The following is a 21,143-nucleotide window of genomic DNA, read 5'->3' on the forward strand; positions in this document are numbered from 1 at the left end:
TGTGCATTTCAGAGGTAACGCAGAAATCATATATAGAACTGGTGGGTTTTATTTTTCAAGGAATTTTTGAAGATACTCAATCTGACAAAGGAGCCAAGATTCCCAAACTTCCTTGGGTTCTGTGTTCCTTGTGATATCACTTTGAGGATTCTGATCCCTTTAAGATAAAGGAGCATATAATTTAAATTTATAGGATATGGAATTCCTTTGAAGAAGAAAAAAACCTTCCAGAATTACTAACCTCATAAAAAACACTATCAAATGTATTTGTTTCCCAACAGAGAAATTCTTATTTTGTATGCTGTGTAATTTAATGGGAAAGTGTCTCATGAAAAAGGCTTTGAAATGGGAATCAAGGTGCCTCCATTTTCTGTTTCGTGTCTTGCCAGGGAACTTCCCAGGTGGCCGAGTTGGTAAAGAATTCGCCTGCCCGTGCAGGAGACACAAGAGATGCAGGTTTGATCCCTGGGTCGGGAAGACCCCCTGGAAAAGGAAGTGCAGTGCACTCCAGTATTCTTGCCTGGGAAGCCCCATGGACAGAGGAGCCTGGGGGGCTACCGTCCACAGGCTGGCAAAGAGCCAGACAGGACTGAGCTATTGAGCACGCAGGCATGGCCTGCCAGGGCTGTGCAAGTCTGCCATGGCTTCAGGGTGATTCAAAAGCCTTTGGACAACCAGAATGCTTTTTAATTGTGGGAAAAATGGTCCTTGGAAAACAACCTTAAGGACAGTAAAAATAACTTACATGTTTCTAGGACAAACATTTTGAAAGACAGAAAAACACTTTTAAAATTCGTAAAAATAGCGATTCTCACTTTTTCTTTTGCCAGTTTTCTTGTGTGTGTGTTTATGAGAAAAGAACTGAATTTTTATTTCACATCACATGCAAAGTTCCGAAAAAGATCGAGAGAGAAAAATAAAACTTTAAAACATGAGCATACCTTTAACCTACAGGCTAAAAAAGAATTTCTTACATTAAAAGCACATCAAGGGGTTTCCCTGGTGGTCCAGAGGCTGAGACCTCACACTCCTAACGCAAGGTGCCCAGGTTCAAACCCTGGTCAGGGAACTATATCCCACATGCTGTCTTTTACTGATGTTCAGTCAGTTTTACTGGAAGTAAACTGATTGTGAAATAATTCTTCAGTCAGTAAGCATGAAATATGGCATACACATTTTGAAACTTAAGCAATGCTTCCATTTTTAAAAGGTACTATATTGAGTTAATGGGTAGAAACACTGTCCTCCCTTCAACTCTTTCCGCTCTCTTTTGTTTTCCCTTATACCTTGTCTTTGAGGCGCACGAAGCTACAATGCCTTAACATCTCTGGGTATACAGCTCACGCCTTGCATGTATTTGTAGGTCTCCATGTTCTAAAGGTCTGTCTAGTCAAAGTTAGGGCTTTTCCAGTAGTCATGTCTGGGTGTGAGAGTTGGACTATAAAGAAAGCTGAGTGCAGAAGAATTGATGCTTTTGAACTGTGGTGTTGGAGAAGACTCTTGAGAGTTGTTTGGACAGCAAGGAGGTCCAACCAGTCTATCCTAAAGGAGACCAGTCCTGAATATTCATTGGAAGGACTGATGCTAAAGCTGAAACTCCAATACTTTGGTGAAGTATTGATGCGAATACCTGATGCAAAGAACTGATTCATTTGAAAAGACCCTGATGCTGGAAAAGATTGAAGGCAGGAGGAGAAGGAGATGACAGAGGATGAGATGGTTGGATGGCATCACTGGTTCAATGGACATGAGTTTGAGTAAACTCTGGGAGTTGGTGATGGACAGGGAGGCCTGGTATGCTGCAGTCCATGGGGTCACATAGAGTCTGACATGACTGAGCAACTGAACTGAACTGAACTGATGTTCTGATGTGGGGCTTCCCTGGTGGCTCAGATGGTAAAGAATCTGCCTGCAATGCAAGAGACCCAGGTCAATCCCTAGGTCAGGAAGAACCCCTGGAGAAGTCGGCAACCCACTCCAGTATTCTTGCCTGAAGAATTCCATGAACAGAGGAACCTGGCAGTCTACAGTCCATGGGGTCACAAAACAGTTGGATACAACTGAAGGGAGTAACACTTTCACTTTCACATTCTGGTGTAGGTGTAATTTGTTGTGAGGGTGTATAGGTTAATACACTGGGTGTATTAATGCAGTGTAGCTTTGCTTCCCATCAGGCCATCCCAAAACCTTCCCCTTCTTCAGAGAGTTGTTATGGAAATGAATGCCAGGATGTTATTTGACCTAATTCTCTGGAGAAGGAAATGTCAATCCACTCTAGTATTCTTGCCTGGAAAATCCCATGGACAGAGGAGCCTGGCAGGCTACAGTCCATGGGGTCGCAAAGAGTTGGACATAACTGAGCAACTAAACAACAATAATGAGGTGAAACTAAATCCCTATTCTTGCCTTTATGTCTTTAAAAATGGAGAGGCCAGAAGCCATGCTTATATTATAGCATAAGCTGAACACCAAGAGAAAGCTGTATTCCTCCAGAAGCAGAAGGGAAGGCGTTCAGAGCAATTGGAGCAAATACCCTCTCTGTTCCATGCTTTTAAAGACAGCTTACTAATTTTAGTAATGATAACCTGGGCCAATCTTATCTTGACATTCAGTAATAATTGCACATTCACGTGTTAAATCCTACAGCTGCACATTAGACTTTTCTACTCTTGATTATAGTAATTATAGTAGTTAAAATAATAAAATAGTCAAGTAATAGTATCATTGTGGTGAATTGTATAAGTTAAAGAAAGTTTCCTCATACTTTTATCTGAAAGTTCATTGGACCTTGAATTAACTTGTAGAACCTTACTGTACATATTGCTTTGATTAAAAATGAATACTGAATGTCCTGAAAAACACTTACATTTTTTCTGCCTCACCCCCTAACCCTTCACAGAGGCTAACAGAAGAAAGTTTTCCTAAGAAGTGATTCAGGGAAAATAAAAATCTTATATTTTGTTTCAGAAGGAAATTTAGCTGAATATTAATTTTTAAGACAAATATTATTATTACCAGTATTATTCACTAGTCAGGTGGCACTAGTGGTTAAAAAAAAAAAAAAAAAAAAAACTCCCTGCCTGCCATTGCAGGAGACAAGGGAACCAGGTTCAATCCTTGGGTTGTGAAGATCCCCTGGAGAAGGGCATGGCACCCCACTCTAGCATTTTTTTGCCTGGAGAATCCTATGGACAGAGGAACCTGACAGGCTACAGTTGATGGGGTCACAAAGAGTCAGACATGACTGAAGCAATTTAGCATTCACAAAAGAACGTGCACACATAAATCTAATCTTCAGTTTCCTCATCAGCAAAGTAAAAGTAATACTTTCCTTACCTGCTTCACACTGTGGGTTTGAGATAATGTACAAAAAGTCATCTTGTAAACAATAAACTATAAAATAACGTTTGTAGTTTACAAATGCAAATCTTAACCAGTCATAAACAGGTATTTACTTTCCTTTGGTCAACTCAGTTCCACCAACCTCCCCCATCTCCCTGCTTCCCTACTACCACACACACACACAGAGGAATTCAGGTGCCCTTTGCACACTCCATTTTATCCATTATAGCACTTCTCAACTTAGTTCAGCTCAATGTACTTGCCTGGAGACACATCTTTATGGTCTGGGATAAAATTCATTGCCTGTTTCTATTTACCTGTCAATAAGAAACTTGAATTACATGACATTTTGATTATATGAGACTTTGATTATATTTACTTTTTAATAAGGCATTTTCATGTATATCAGCTTGCTTCTTCAGACTACCTGTTTTTAGTATCAAGAGGTCATTTGTGCAGCTCAGCTCACCATAACAAATCTCCTTTGGATCCTAGCCAAATTGTCTATGGAAGTTCCAACCCAAACATTTTCCACATTTCTCTAGGCGTCTGATTTTGTTTTTTTTTAAGTTGGAGGATAATTATTTTACAGTGTTGTGTTGGTTTCTGCTGTACAACAACTGCAATCAGTCATAACTGTATATATATTTCCTCTCCCTCTTGAGCCTCCCTCCCACCCCCTCCCATCCCACCCCTTTGGGCCAGCACAGAGTACCAGGCTGGGTTCCCTGTGTTATATAGCAGTTTCCCGCTAGCTATCTACTTTACACATTGCTTATATTTTAAGTTAGTATTTTAAGCAAAGTGCTAACTTCCTCAGCCTAATGTTATACCAGAAAAAAAAAAAAAGGCTATTTTACTTAAAACTTTCTAATATACAATTCCCAGCCAGATTAGTGAGTGATATTAAAAACAGCAACACATTTCTCACAGGTGTAAGATTTTTTTATTCCAATTCGCTTTGCATTCCAATGGAAATCATAGCACATATTCCCTTCTTGATTTTAAAAACAGTAGCTTAAAAATTTAACGTGAATTATAAAATGTGATAAATTTGCAGATCAAAGATAGCTTTGATTGCTTGCAGCAACAAGTTTTTAAAACAAGGTTGAAAGTCATCATTTTCCACCTCCACACCAAGATAACCTTCTAATTAGTGATCAGCCGCACTGTAATAGCCGTTTAACACTGAGACTTGAGTAAACAGAAAGACTGTAGAGCTTCTCCAGCCCCAGGTCAGGATGTTTTCTACGCCTTCTCATAATGGCGAACAGCAACCACATCGCCAAAAGTAAGAGTCTGAAAGATTCCAAAGATAACCAAATCTTCTTACACCGGTACATCAGTGGTTGTACCTACTGATTATCATATTATTTTAAACATTATCATATTATTATCTTAAAGATTGTCATATATGTGATTTAAGTATTATACAAAAGAATAATGGCATTTACAAACATTACATGTTGTATGCTCAGTCATGTCCAGCTCTTTGCAACTCTATGGACTATATAGCCCAGCAGGCTCCTCTGTCCATGGGATTCTCCCAGGCAAGAATACTGGAGTGAGTTGCCATTTCCTCCTCCAGGGGATCTTTTCAGTCCAAGGATCGAACCCACGTCTCCTGTATCTCCTGCGTTACCGGCAGAATATCTACTGCTGAGCTACTGGGGAAGCCCTAAAAGTTGTATAAAAACATTTTCATTTTTTTTTCTACATCTTCATTTTCTAAAAAGAAACCCTTATATTTATTGAGTGAGTGACATGTATACATAGTTCATATCTCTGAAAGAAATATGAAAAAAAACTTAGATTAACTATCTAGATTCAGGTCAGAAGAATTCCTTTTGCCTTAAATTATCAGGGTAATTGGAGCATTTTAGCTCTCTCTTTTAAAAGTGCATAAAATTTATAGTAGGTTCTCTTAATAGTTTACAATTCATGACCTAGATAAATTTTGAAGTTTTTAGACAAATGGTATTTGCAATGACTTGGTCCAAAAGCAGGAAAAGGTAAACGTACAAATGTTCTCATTGCTTTGACTGTCGTGCTTTAGTCTATGTGAAACTTGGTGGTTATGTAGCTATAATGTGCACCGTGGGCTCTTGCATCAAATCCAACTTGAAGAATTGCTATAAATCCTCTTTACAAAATTTAGTGTTTTTAAGTGTTCATCATTTTCATGTAGTCCTGTGATTTTCAAGAGGATAGCATGCCCTTGTCATCCATTACTTTCATTTCCTTTTTTCAACTCAGTCATGCCTCATTACAGTCATACATACCAAAGCTGAACTATCTACTTTTTTGTCTTCAGGAAAAAAATAAAGAAAAAAAGCATAAAGGAGAACTGGAGAACTTCCAATTGAATCTTTTATAAATGAATCGCTCTATCTCTCTCTCTTTTTGGTGATGATGATCACTGCAGAAAAATGTGGTCAAATATTCGTCAACATGAAAGGAAAACTGTCCCTCTGCTCCCCACCCCTACTTCCACCCAGGAAAAAAATGTGAATATGTAAGTCCTCTATCTGAATCTAGAACAGCTGGTAGTCAAGGGAAGGAGAAGAAAACTAGTCAATAGTCTTAAGTAACAAAACCAAAAAACCCATCCTGCTGTTATCTCAGAAGGAATATGTAAAGCAACTCCCATCCAAGAAAAAATCCAAAATGATGTATTGACTTCTTCAATGTCATCCATTACTCAACTCACCAAAAAAAGTGTCTAGGGTGCTAGATGAGGATAAAACATTTTCCCCAGTTTATGATGCTTCTCCACCATTAGATACATTATTTTTCAACTATTTTCTATTTTATAATTTTTACAAGACTATCTAGTATTTAATAGACATGTTTTAAAGGCATCTTATAAAATTAAAAAGGACTGGAGGGAAGTAATATCAAAATAGTTCTCTCTGAGGGGGCACTAGAAGGGAATTTTATATTTTTGTTAAATTTTCCTGTTTTATCCTAAATTATCTGTACTGAACTTGTAAAAGTTTTATAAACTAAAATATAAAAATTTTCACATGATTAAATACCCTTGCTAGTGACTTAATGTTATTAGAAAAGGAAAGATGGGAGAAAAGGAGGGAAGGAGGGACAAGGAAGGAAATGGGAAATTTGAGGGCGGTGGGGGCAGGAGAAGAAGCAGGAATAGGAATCGGGAATTGCTCTACTTACCATGACCATTTTGCCATCCTTAATCTCTCTTACAAAATTTGTTTCTTTGCCATCCCATTTCTGTACGTGAACAAGTTTGTCTCCATCCAGGCTAACAACAGACTGAGACCACCAACAAAATGCAGAACATAGCAATAGGTACAGATCAGATTTCTGATATGGAAGTCAAACAAATTGATTTTTCAAAAAGTAATGGTTGAGCGAATAGTGATCAATTAATTATCACAGTAGTACCATTTCCTCTGTTGCTTCCAGAGTTAAAACTCTGAGAAAACTCTAATAAATCATAATTCGATTGAAATGTGTTCGTTTAGATGCACAAAGTATCAGGCACATAAATTATCAGAAATAAAAATCCTAAACTAGTGCTTTCTGAAGAATCATCCTACTCCTTTAAACAGGGTCTTAGAATGAGGTAAACTACTGATTAAGCCAACTTGAGGCAAAAGAGAGATTAAACAAAGTACAATCTTTCTTTTAAATGAACATGATGAAATACTTTCTGAAATACAGATTTGATGCAAAATGAGAGAAATACGTGGTAAAGAAACAGATTGGAGATTTGAGCTATGGTAGTTGCCCATTATTCAGAACATAAGCTATGGGACACTAGAATGCAAAATTAACCCTGGGTCTTTCTCTCTGAAGTGAAATACTGAGAACATTTTCCACTTCCCATCATCTAGGAAAAAAAAAAAAGTTATTCTCTCCTCCCCTCCCCAGCCCAGAGGAAGGAGCGCTCCTTACCTTACAGTTTCTGTCATCGGCGGTGGTTTCATCAAACTCTTCTCCCAGGTGGAAACTAATCTCTGTGTTCTTGAATGTGCTTTGAGTCCTGATCACCACTCTGTCCCCCTCCTGACTGATGATCACTGTTGGTTTAGTCACATTGCCCACCTGCCTAGTGGCAAAGCCCACACCTAAAATAGTAAAAAGAAGCGATACAGTTGGTGGCAACTTCCAAAATAGCTCATGAAGCAGGAATCCACTTTCCTATTCTGGAATCCAGGTCGTAAAGTGTAAGTTTCATTAGAGTACGTTTAGCCCATCAGTTATGCTAGACGACTACTGAGCCTTAGTCATCTGTGGACTGCCAATTTGGAAGCATAAATATTAAGAGGATGCTGGAAAAAAAAAAGCTGAAAAGGCATAGAAACTTCACATTCTTGACAGCATACTTGGCCCTAGGCAAGAAAGTGGACAAATGCCAGATTTAAACAGCCCTTCCGTGCAAAATGGTTTTTTAAAATCAGCACAGCACGTGATTATGACAATGGGATCTGCTTTTGTCTCTTGCTAATCGGATGGGTGAAAAAAGGAATCCGCGAGGATCTGAAGCTGCAGGTTTAAGAAGAGAACAGCACATCCTAGTTTACCTACCAAGCGCCTTCATGTACTCATCAAAGTTCTGACTCGCCGTCAGCTTCCAGGTAGCGCAGAAAGCCTCCACCATCCTTGCCCTTTCCCCGTTTGCTTCAGAAGCAGATAAAAGCGGCGGAAACGGGGATCTCCGGATCGCAGGGCCACTGCAATTCCAAAGACCCCTTTGCACCTCACCGCAGCTCCTGCGTTTTTATTTAGAAAAGAGGCTGGCAGAAAGCCAAGGATTTGAATTGCAAACACATCCCTCCGGCGTCTCTCTTTCCCGGAGGTTGTTGAAGGGGCAGGGGATGGGAAGGGAGGGGGGCGGGAGGCTCGGGAGGTTCCAATCCTCGTTGTGATTGGCTCGGGCCACTGGGTTAGCGGAGTAGGTCGCGTTCCTCTCAGTACTCGCAGCTCAGCCCTTCTGCCTGAGAAATCTCTGCAAAGGTTCAATGAGGTTGGAGGCAGGGAGCGGAAAATGAGAGAGGGTCTTTCAGATTCAGCTTGAAAACTTGGCAAAGGCCATTTCAGGCTGTGAGAAAAGGGGAAAAAAAAAGCACAATAGGACATTCAGATTGATTTCCGTTCATGGCAAAGCTGGTTACAAATGAGGACCACCCCCCCTCACTTCAAGAAAACCACTGAAATGCCAAACTTTTCAAACAAAGGAAGCTGAATAGTGTCTTTTATTTTTCTCTAATATTTATAGGAAGAGCAAAACACGAGCTAGAATATGTCAAGACAGGGAAAGACGAGAAGGAGGAGACATAAATGCCTCTCCTAGACTGTGCTGCTGAAAGACTCCTCCAGCGGAGTACTAATGACACCCTGAGTTTTGCCTCTTCCCAACATGAACTGAGTGAATTTAACGATCCCATTTTTTCTTTCTAAGGAGATGAGCACCAGACTGAGATGGAAAAGGGACCTAAGGGAGAGCTGTGGTTAGGATTCACTAATGAGTTATAGTAATAAAGCAGAACCCACTCTTTCCCGCACTCCTTCACATAAACTGGACAGAAGTTCATCTGGTAAGATTTTGAATGACCTGCACGCTAGAACCTTTGATTTCCCGAGGTCACATCTACGTCTCTTTGCTGGTTGTGTTAGCAGTAGACGGAGGGGAAGAATTGGAGCAGCAGTGGGAGTCAGAAGACTCTGGCCCCTGGTTCTGGAGTCCAGGGGCTTCCCTGACAGCTCAGCTGGTAAGGAATCCACCTGCAATGCAGGAGACCCCAGTTCGATTCCTGGGTCGGGAAGATCTGGGGAAGGGATAGGCCATCCACTCTAGCATTCGTGAGCTTCTCTTGTGGCCCAGCTGGTAAAGAATCCGTCCGCAATGCGGGAGACGTGGATTCCATCCCTGGGTTGGGAAGATCCCCTGGAGTAAGGGAAAGGCTACCCACTCCAGTATTCTGGCCGGAGAATTTCATGGACTGTATAGTCCATGGGGTCTCAAAGAGTTGGATACAACTGAGCAACTTTCGCTTTCACTTTCTGGAGCTCAAACCTTCCAGTCAATGACTGCTGCTGCTGCTGCTGCTACTGCTAAGTCGCTTCAGTCGTGTCCGACTCTGTGGGACCCAATAGACGGCAGCCCACCAGGCTCCCCCGTCCCTGGGATTCTCCAGGCAAGAAACTGGAGTGGGTTGCCATTTCCTTCTCCAATGCATGAAAGTGAAAAGTGAAAGTGAAGTCGCTCAGTTGTGCCCTACTCTTCTCGACCCCATGGACTGCAGCCCACCAGGCTCCTCTGCCCATGGGATTCTCCAGGCTAGAGTACTGGAGTGGGGTGCCATTTATAGTCCCCTAAACTTGCCATGGGCACTAGGCAGGACGTGCTGTTGTGCTGACAGGAACCTGAAGCTACCAGAGGCTACAGTAAAAAGTCTGAAAATCTGAAATGAAATAAGCCCAGAGGGAGCAAAGCTTGCAGTAACATCAGACACATCTGACATCATTTCAGCCTTTTTAAACCAACTCCCTGAAGATAGCCCCACCTAGGAATTTTTCTTTTTTCTTTTTTTTGCTAAATCTAAGCCACTAATTTATCCATTTACACAAACCATCTTTATGGTAGAATTTCTCAAACAAATTTATTTTGTTACATCAAAATGCTCTTCTATGTTCCACTTAATAAAACATATTTAAGCTGGTGGAATGGTTAATTATTATCCTAAAATGTAATAGATCATTTCTTTTTCATAGTCCAGAAATGTAAGATCAAGATTGTTGAGAGAAGGGACCAGGTGTTAGACATACTCATCATTGCTCCTTACTGAGTGTGATGCCGAAATATTTGTTTACCTAATTTATGTCTTCCATTCTTTAGATAAAGTAGCTTTTGATATATTTATTCTAAATTAAAGCATATATTTCTGTAATGCAATTTTTTTACACCTTATATAAAACATGAAAGTCCAGCAACTTAGAGATAATTTTTTTGGGGAATAGTGTATTAATTTAGTAATAAGCAGAATATTGCTATGCAGATGTCTATAGCAAAAATTTTAGGAAAAGCCACTTGACTAATTTGTAATTTCCTAACCTAAACTGACACATTTAATCTTACTATTTTTAATTGTTCAAGATACCATAGATTTACAACCAAGAATAATTGCTTTCAAATAATAGGTAACTTGCTCTGTTTATTGAGGACTTTATGAAAAGAGAAAGTATAAGAATAGAGAAAAGATTGTGTTCTGCTAAGGAGGATTCAAGTATTAATAATAGATTGTTTTTCAATTTTCTTAAACCTAGGAGTAATTTATAATCCTGCTATGGCTTTTATAATATAAGTACATCCACAGATTTAAACAAGGAAAGAATCTGACAGATTGACCCTTCTCTCAGGACTATTACCGTTATATAGGTAATATGGACTCTAAAGAATCTATTTATAAAGACTATTTTTAATAATGAAATAAAAGAAACAAAGAAAGTTGCTTTGGGAGATCTTGACAAAATCTCCATATGAGGCTGAATCTCCGGGCTCCTGCTTTATGAAAATTTTTCTTTCTTAAGGAAACAGAAGGTTTTAATAAAATTTTAACACTGTTCTTGAGGCAAGTAAGCCAGCCAAGGTCTCGAAACTATTTCCTGTAAAATATCCAAGGATCTTCACCAAAAGAGATTAAATAACATTCAAAGTACTTGCTTGAGTTTCTTTTCTTTTTTTTTTAATATAAATTTATTTATTTTAACCGGAGGCTAATTACTTTACAATATTGTAGTGGTTTTGAGTTTCTTTTTGTTACCAAATAACACAAAAGAAAATGCTAATAGGTTATCTTTATAGTTGGACATGATATGTGATTACACCATGAAGGCACTATTTATTGACCCACAGTTAATAAATGACTCCTGATAGCTAATACCTTCAGCCAACACTTTTGCTGCAACTGTGGTCTGTCTTGTGCACCACAGTCTCTCCCCTCAAGCAACCAACCAGCAAAACCAACTCTAGGCTTCAGAAATGATAAAGACTCCTACCTTCAAGCCGGAGTGAATGCGATATGGATGATGGAATTCAATAGGAGGAGGAGTGTGGGAAAAGACCTGTGACTTGTCTGTCCCTTGTTGTGAAATTTTTATATTGTTATGTTTTTAAAAATGTGGACTAGACCAGAGAGGAGATACACCTGCAGGTATGGCACAATCTTGAAAAGAAGAGCTGTTTCATCCTCTTCTACTGAGGTGTGGAAACCTAATAAAGACAAGCTGCCGAGGTTTGCACTGTCTTTCCAACATCCTTCTCATTCTTTTTCACTTTCTGCAGTTTTTCCCCCTTTGTTTACCTCCCTTTGTCCAAGTATCCCACTCTGCCTATTTTCCTGGGCATAAAATGCAGAAGTCCTTTACCTGCTTCTAGATCTGACAAAGAGACTTGGGAGAGAAATTTGTTGCAAGTTAGTTTAGGAAAGAGTTATGGAACTTCCCTCTCTTCAGACCGTCTATATCGCCACAACCCTGCTGAGAAAATGTTCCTCTCAAGTCCCCTGGTTACTTTCCAATTGTCTTTTAGAGGTTAAATCAAATATTCACTCCAAGAAGACTGGATCAGAACCCCAATTATGTCACCTATGGTTTTGTTTATATCTTCTTAAACATGTCATCAGTCAGTTCAGTTCAGTTGCTCAGTCGTGTCCGACTCTTTGCGACCCCATGAATTGCAGCACCCCAGGCCTCCCTGTCCATCACCAACTCCCGGAGTTCACTCAGACTCACATCCATCGAGTCTGTGATGCCATCCAGCCATCTCATACTCTGTCGTCCCCTTCTCCTCCTGCCCCCAATCCCTCCCAGCATCAGAGTCTTTTCCAATGAGCCAACTCTTCACATGAGGTGGCCAAAGTACTGGCGTTTCAGCGTTAGCATCATTCCTTTCAAAGAACACACAGGATTGATCTCCTTCAGAATGGACTGGTTGGATCTCCTTGCAGTCCAAGGGACTCTCAACAGTCTTCTCCAGTACCACAGTTCAAAAGCATCAATTCTTCGGCGCTCAGCTTTCTTCACAGTCCAACTCTCACATCCATACATGACTACTGGAAAAACCATAGCCTTGACTAGACGGACCTTAGTCAGCAAAGTAATGTCTCTGCTTTTCAATATGCTATCTAGGCTGATCATGGCTTTCCTTCCAAGGAGTAAGCATCTTTTAATTTCATGGCTGCAATCACCATCTGCAGTGATTTTGGAGCCCAAAAAAACAGTCTGACACTGTTTACAATGTTTCCCCATCTATTTCCCATGAAGTGATGGGACCGGATGCCATGGTCTTTGTTTTCTGAATGTTGAGCTTTAAGCCAACTTTTTCACTCTCCTCTTTCACTTTCATCAAGAGGCTTTTGAGTTCTTCACTTTCTGCCATAAGGGTGGTGTCATCTGCATATCTGAGGTTATTGATATTTCTCCCAGCAATCTTGATTCCAGCTTGTGCTTCCTCCAGCCCAGCGTTTCTCATGATATACTCTGCATATAAGTTAAATAAGCAGGGTAACAGTATACAGCCTTGCCGTACTCCTTTTCCTATTTGGAACCAGGCTGTTGTTCCATGTCCAGTTCTAACTGTTGCTTCCTGACCTGCATACAGATTCCTCAAGAGGCAGGTCAGGTGGTCTAGTATTCCCATCTCTTGAAGAATTGTCCACAGTTTATTGTGATCCACCCAGTCAAAGGCTTTGGCATAGTCAATAAAGCAGAAATAGATGTTTTTCTGGAACTCTCTTGCTTTTCCCATGATCCAGTGGATGTTGGCAATTTGATCTCTGGTTCCTCTCCCTTTTCTAAAACCATCTTGAACATCTGGAAGTTCACGGTTCACGTATTGCTGAAGCCTGGCTTGGAGAATTTTGAGCATTACTTTACTAGCATGTGAGATGAGTGCAATTGTGCGGTGGTTTAAGCATTCTTTGGCATTACTTTTCTTTGGGATTGGAATGAAAACTGACTTTTTCCAGTCCTGTGGCCACTGCTGAGTTTTCCAAATTTGCTGGCATATTGAGTGCAGCACTCTCACAGCATCATCTTTCAGGATTTGAAATAGCTCAACTGGAATTCCATCACCTCCACTAGCTTTGTTCGTAGTGATGCTTTTTAAGGGCCACTTGACTTCACATCCCAGGATGTCTGGCTCTAGGTGAGTGATCACATCATCATGATTATGTTGGTCGTGAAGCTCTTTTTTGTACAGTTCTTCTGTGTATTCTTGCCACCTCTTCTTAATATCTTCTGCTTCTGTTAGGTCCATACCATTTCTGTCCTTTATAGAGCCCATCTTTGCATGAAACGTGTCATAAATGTAATTAAATGCTTGTGTAACTAATTGTTTAATATCGTTCTCTCCCATTAGAACATGAGTCCCCTGGAGCTTCTATTTTAGCACCTATGTCTTTTATTATCCATTGTGCTCTATCCTTATCTTCTGTTACAGTATCAAGTTCATAGTGTTTGTTCTACAATGTTAAAGGTATGAACAAATATAGAGTGTGGACATAGAGAATCAGAGAACTTCAAAAAATAAGAATGAAAGCAATTGTATAAATGGTCTTTTCCAAGTTTCTATTCACACTTTTCCTCTCTTTGCAACTTATATAATCCTTCCTGTCCTGTGGGATGGGCTTCCCTGGTGGCTGAGATGGTAAAGAATCTGTCTGTAATGCAGGAGATCCAGGTTTGATCCCTGGGTCAGGAAGATCCCCTGGAGAAGGGAGTGGCAGTCCACTCCAGGATATAGTCCTGTTTGATAAGGATACCTAAAAACTCTTCCTCATACTGTCCATGGAGTTCTCCAAGCAAGAATACTGGAGTGGGTTGCTATTTCCTTCTCCAGGGGGCCATGTTTTGTCAGAACTCTTCTCTATCACCCATTCATCTTGAGTGACTCTGCAATCATGGATCATAGCTTCATTGAGTTACACAAGCCATTTCACCACAACAAGACTGCAATTCATAAAGAGATCCAGTAGTCATATACGAAAGTGAGAGCTGGACCATAAAGAAAGCTGAGCACTGAAGAATCGATGCTTTTGAACTGTGGTGCTGGAGAAGACTCTTGAGAGTCCCTTGGACTGCAAGGAAATGAAACCAGTCAAAGAAAATCAACTCTGAATATTTGCAGGAAGGACTGTTTCTGAAGCCGAAGCTCCAATACTTTGGCCACCTGATGTGGAGAGCTGACCCACTGAAAAAGACTCTGATGCTGAGAAAGATTGAAGGCAAAAGCAGAGGATGAGGTTAGATAGGCTGAGCTGAGCTTTGAGTAATACTCCCAGAACACACCACTGCATCATAGAAACTGGCCTCCTAAGGAAAGGGTTTTCTCTACTAAAGTCAAAAGTCTGGGGAATCAGGAAGCTGCTTCCCCACCTGCTGATGGGAGAAATCTCTCGCCTTGCTGTCATTCAGAAATAAGGGAGCGTCTCCCAGAAACAGTGATTCCAGAGGCATGTCACATGGGCCAGATCTCAGGAGCAAAGTGGATGTCTGGGGTGCATTTTCTCTCATCATTTAACTGAGTTTTGAATTCAAATCTTACCCGAGCATGCATGCTAGGCAGGGCTGAATGGAGAACTCCATGGACAGAGGAGTCTGGTGGGCTACAGTCCATGGCGTCACAAAGAGTCAGACACGACTGACTGATCACAGGCATACCAGAGAGGAGATTGGGAAATGTTGTTTTGCTCTCTGCTGCCTCTGCAGAGCAGAGAAAACCACAGAAGGCAGTGGGATCAAAGGTCAACCTCTCCACAAACTAGAGATAACTGGATATGCTTTTAAAATGTTTGTTTAAAAAGTTAAGTTTAGGGTTATAAAGAAAAGATAGAGATCCTGCTGCTGCTGCTAAGTCACGTCAGTCGTGTCCGACTCTGTGTGACCCCATGGACAGCAGCCCACCAGGCTCTTCCGTCCCTAGGATTCTCCAGGCAAGAGTACTGCAGTGGGTCGCCAGTGCCTTCTCCGATAGAGATCCTAGATGCCTGGAAATATCTTAAAGTAGGTAATCATTAGAGTCACTTGGAGAGACTGATAATAAAGCAGAGTCTAAAGTCACCCAGGGGCTTCCCTGATAGCTCAGTTGGTAAAGAATCCACCTGCAATGCAGCAGATCCTGGTTCAATTCTTGGGTCGGGAAGATCCCCTGGAGGAGGGATAGGCTACCCACTCCAGTATTCTTGGGTTTCCCTTGTGGCTCAGCTGGTAAAGAATCTGCCTGCAGGAGACCTGGGAACCCTGGGTTGGGAAGATCCTTGGAGAAGGGAAAGGCTACCCACTCCAGTATTCTGGCCTGGAAAATTCCATGGACTGCTATACATGGGATGACAAAGAGTCAGACACGACTGACCAACTTTCATTTCACTTTCACTTTCAAAGTTACCCAGAGAGATTTTGAAATAGGTAGTCTGGGATAATGCTGAACTTTGTACTGAAAAACAAAATTTTAAGTTGAAATTCTGCATATCCTAATTACAATTAATGCCTTATAAAATAAATAGTATGCCCAGGGACGGGGGAGCCTGGTGGGCTGCCGTCTATGGGGTCACACAGAATCGGACACGACTGAAGTGACTTAGCAGCAGGAGCAGTCTGTCAGAATCACATTAATTTGGATTCTCATACTTCTTCAATGCAAAATACAAGAAAAGACTAAGGGAACAGTGATACTATTATTGACCCTATCATTTCAGAAATGGTGTGTAACTTATACCAAGGATAGCTTCACATTTAAAATTATGTGTATTACACAATGTGTATACCATGCTGTAAGTCAATTATATCTCAATGAAACTGGAAAGAAAAATATTTTTAAGTAAAAAATAATGTGCCATGTGATACCAGCAAGGAAGAAACACGATCCAACTATCCTAAGAATGAAACATTAATTAAACCAATGCTAACAAGTAAAATTCTGTGTCGTAATAGAGAATATAATCTATCAGAGTGCAAATTTATCAAGATTTATAAAATTAAGGCACTCTATTAATTAATTTAAATGGAGACACTTCTGAAGACACTGAGAAGTCTTGTTGCAAGAAAGTATCTGGTCTACCTGGGCCTTCTTGTGAATAAGATATTTTCATACTTGTTTTCTAGCAAAGGAATCCTTGAATAATATGTTCCATCTAAATTTTAAGTCTCTGCAACATGTAATTTTCAAGACAATTTATTGGAATAGCTCTTGATATAGTTTGATCAGTAACATCATTAAAAATTATAAATGGGCCATTGAGATTTATGGTATTTTTAATGCAATAACTTATTAGAAAGCATAGGAGTATTAGGTTTGTGCAAAAGTAATTTGCATTATTGGACTTTTCCATTTGATGTTGGAATACATTCTTAAATAAATGTGGTTTTTTAAACATCATTTTATGCATATTTCTTGCTTTATTTTTTTTTGCTAATGACATTACGTGTTATTTATTTTATATTTATTTTAGACTCGGTAAATGATGTTAGACAAAGAGCAAATTCAAGCAATTTTCTTATTTGAGTTCAAAATGGGTCGTAAAGCAGTGGAGACAACTCACAACATCAACAACACACTTGGCCCAGGAACTACTAACAAACATACGATGCAATCATGGTTCAAGAAGTTTTGCAGAGACAAGTGCCTTGACGATGAGGAGCGCAGTGGCCGGCTATCAGAAGTTGACAGCGAACCACGGAGAGGATCATTGAAACTGATCATCTTACAACTATATGAGAAATTGACCATTCTATAGTCATTTGGCGTTTGAAGCAAATTGGAAAGATGAAAAATTTGGATAAGTGGTGCCTCATGAGCTGAATGCAAATCAAAAAAGCCATCTTGTTGAAATGTCACTTCTTATTCTATGCAACAACAACAAAACCATTTCTCAATCGGATTGTGACTTGTGATGAAAAGTGGATTTTACATGACAACCAGCAATGACCAGCTCAGTGCTTGGACTGAGAAGGAGTTCCAAAGCACTTCTCAAAGTCAAACTTGCACTCAAAAAAGGTCATGATCACTGTTTGGTGGTCTGCTGCCAGTCTGATCCACGACAGCTTTCTGAAAACTGGTAAAACCATTACGTCTGAGAAGTGTACCCAGCAAATGGATGAGATGCACTGAAAACTGCCAGTATTGCAGGGATGCAGCTGCAGGTTGCATTAGTCAGCAGAAAGGGCCCCATTCTTCTCCACGACGACGCCTGACCACACATTGCAGAACCAATGCTTCAAACGTTGAACAAATTGAGCTATGAAATTTTGCCTCATCCGCCATATCTACCTGACCTCTTGCCACTTCTACAAGCATCTCAACAACTTTTTGCAGGGAAAGCTCTTCCACAACTAACCAGAAGCAGAAAATGCTTTCCAAAAGTTTGTTGAATCCCAAAGCACAGATTTTTATGCTGCAGGAACACACAAACTTATTTCTTATTGGTAACAATGTGTTGATTGTAATGGTTCCTAATTTGATTAATAAAGATGTCTTTGAGCCTAGTCATAATGATTTAAAATTCACGGTCTGAAACTGCATTTACTTCTTCATCAACCTCATCTAAACATTATCTTTGAATGTTAGTGATATAAAATTAAACTAAAATAGGATATTAATTAATTTATTGCTTATTTCCAAAACAACTTGTTAAAACCATTATTATGATTACATTATTTTTGTTAAGTCATAGGAATGTCATAAGTCATAGAAATGACTTAACAAATGCTAGCACCCATTGATTTATTGAAGAGTAAGCCTACATTTGAAATTGTTAAGAAAATGCCAGAATATCACAAATTTTCTGCTCTTCATATTAATTTACTGTTTGGAAATAGCTAATATCCTACAGTGGAGATAGTAATATTAATACACAGCATAATATTGTTTGAAGAGAATTTCTAGAAGATAGATATAGTGAATGATCAAAGTGAAAATAATAGATATAAAGAGAAGGAAAATACACCTTAATTATAGATATTACTAATAAAGACATCTAAACATTGGGTTTCCCTGTGGTTCAGCTGGTAAAGAATCTTCCTGCAATGCAGGAGACCTGGGTTCCATCTCTGGGTTGGGAAGATCCCCTTGAGAAGGGAAATGCTACCCGCTCCAGTATTCTGGCCTGGAGAATTCCATGGACTGTCCATGGGATTACTAAGAGTCAGATATGACTGAGTGACTTTCACTTCCCAAACAATTGGAATCAGATATGTAATGAACTAAATGATAATTGAGAAAAACTTTCTGTATGCTAAAATATCATCCATGCTCAGTTGCTCAGTCGTGTCTGACTCTTGGCGACCCCTTGGACTGTAGCCCTCCAGGCTTCTCTGTCCATGGGATTTTTCACGCAAGAATACTGGAATGGGTTTCCATTTCCTGCACCAGGGAGTCTTCCCTAACCCAGGGTTCAAACCTGTGTAGTTAAAAAATAGGTACCAATATATAGATCAAAATGCCTCATTATTTGACATAATTAATGAAAATAGAACACAAGCTCTCTAATTCTAGCAATATTTTTGAATCAAATATAATTCAAATAAGAATACATAAATATAAGGGGAAATCCAACATTCAGTCGGAGGAAAAGATATTCATAAATCATTGTAAGAAGTATGGCTGACCATAGTTTTTCACTGGAGCCTTTAGAAACCAAATAAATATACAGCACTGATACAGAAATGTTTTTTAAGTGGTGGCTCAGTTTTTTTCATCATATTGTGAATATAGAAGAGATTTTCTCTTTGAAAATCAGTCAGCAGTCATTTTCATTATACCGTTCTCATGTGCTACTTGTCTGTAGGAAGAGAATGTATTAGACACTGGATTTGAGAACTCAATTTACTCTACACTTATATTTCTCCTGCAAAGCCATAAAATCTGATTGCATATATCAGTCATGATAGCCTAGCTGACTTGTGTCTGCCAAGAAACAAGATCAAGGTCTGCTGTCAAATTGTGTCCAAATCCTCATCATCAGAGTCTGGTTTCTGAGTAATTACCAACGCTTCTCTGTTTCGTTGTTGAAAGCTGGTTGATGTGCCATATTATGTTAGTTTCAGGTGTGCCACCTAGTGATTTGGCGCTCACGTAAATTATGAAATGATTCCCACAATAACTTCAAACAAAAGCTTATTTTTGATCCATACAAAGTCACTAAAATAATATCGACCATATTCCTTATGCTGTGTATTACATCCTCATGGCTTCTCTTTTTTATAAGTGGAGATTTTTACCTCTTAATGCACTTCACCTGTTTCTCCCCTCCCACTACCCTCCGGCAACCACTGTTTGTTCTCTGTATCAACAAATCTGTTTTCACACCGTTTTGTCGGCTGGTTTGTTTTGTATTTTAGATTCCACATGTAAGTGAGATCACATGGTGTTTGCCTTTGTCTGACTTATTTACCGTAATGTCTTCTAGATCCATCTGTCTTGTCACAGTGGCAAGCTTTCATTTTTTGTGACTAATATTCCAACCCACAGAAAAGATACACACACACACACACACACACACACAGACACACATCCCTTCCTTGAGGCTGAGGATCCTGAATGTTGAAAGAGACAATGTGTTTAGTTTAAGAAACTATGTTCAAAATTGCATTGTTTTGACTTAAAAATCAAGGGAAGGCTTGCAATTTTTATCAAAAAGGAGATAGGTCATAAAATATTGAAGTAATTCTTCAGTTTGGGATCTTCAGCATCCTTCAGGAGAGAATAATCCTTCTGTCTCTTTAAACATCTTTTTCAAAATTTTAACAGGTCAGAATTGAAATTTATAAAATTCTCAGAAAGGATTGAATCACTGTTACATGCTAGCTCCATTTATTACAGACTGGTACTTCTTTCAGCAGTGTGTTTGTCTTCCATGTATAAGTTTATATTCCCAATCTCTTCAAGATAGTCTTTGGCTGTAAAAATAATTAAAAACAAAATGAAGCAAAACTCCATAACCTAGGGATTATCACCTTTAATCTTATACCTGTTCACAACCAGCATTTAGATAAATTAATAAAATAATCTGCTGCTGCCCTACATGAAAAGCCTATTAGGAGATATTCTTGTTTTGACTACTGTCTAGGTTCAAAACACAGGATTTCTTATACTGGTTATCTATATATATATCCTTAGATAAATTATCTAACCCCTTAACGTTTGTATCTTTGCCTGGAAATGATGATGTTATTCTGGGTCATCAATTTAGGTTTCTTCTTTCTCTAATGCCCTAGAATTCTTCGGTACTTCTACATTATGTTAGTCCATTTTCAAGTTTCACTTTATGGAAACTCTATCTGAGAAGTTAAGAGAACTTTGACCTACTTATGTTATCAGTCACCTTATAGGAGCCTCATACTTCATATCTTATGCACTCACCCAGAGGCACCCAGTCAGTATTTAGCAACACCCAGCAACCCACTCCAGTACTCTTGCCTGGAGTATCCCAGGGATGGGGGAGCCTGGTGGGCTGCCGTCTATGGGATCGCACAGAGTCGGACACGACTGAAGCGACTTAGCAGCAGCCGCAGCAGCGATACATGTGCTGTTTTCTTTCAGGTATCTACGGCTGACAAAATAGCCCTAGTCAACATAAAAGGAAATGCTCAGCAAAGACTCGTTTTAATTGTTCAAATCAATTTTGAAACAAGTAGTACATTGCAGAAGCCACACTTATAGATTTATCTCTCAAAATGTTTCATTTTTTCATTTGTAGCATTTTGTAGCTTTATTATATCCATTTTGGTCAGTATAGCAATATACTTTAATCAGTTCAGTTCAGTCACTCAGT

The 21,143-nt window shown here is 39.5% G+C and overlaps 1 protein-coding gene and 1 long non-coding RNA gene across 2 annotated transcripts in view; one reads left to right on the top strand and one right to left on the bottom strand.

Annotated features, from left to right (window-relative positions):
* Positions 1 to 21,143, top strand: part of LOC106502463 — a 32,347-nt gene that overhangs the window by 927 nt on the left and 10,277 nt on the right. The gene's annotated exons all lie outside the window — the stretch shown is intronic.
* On the bottom strand, positions 4,270 to 8,336 carry FABP7 (fatty acid binding protein 7). The gene is made up of 4 exons (XM_005684506.3): positions 7,903 to 8,336; positions 7,270 to 7,442; positions 6,523 to 6,624; positions 4,270 to 4,641 (listed from the first exon to the last, which is right to left on the bottom strand). The coding sequence occupies exons 1-4, from the start codon at positions 7,973 to 7,975 to the stop codon at positions 4,591 to 4,593; spliced, it is 399 nt and encodes a 132-aa protein (XP_005684563.1). The 5' UTR covers positions 7,976 to 8,336; the 3' UTR covers positions 4,270 to 4,590.

Source organism: Capra hircus, chromosome 9 (assembly GCF_001704415.2).
Source record: "Capra hircus breed San Clemente chromosome 9, ASM170441v1, whole genome shotgun sequence".
NCBI lineage: Eukaryota > Metazoa > Chordata > Mammalia > Artiodactyla > Bovidae > Capra > Capra hircus.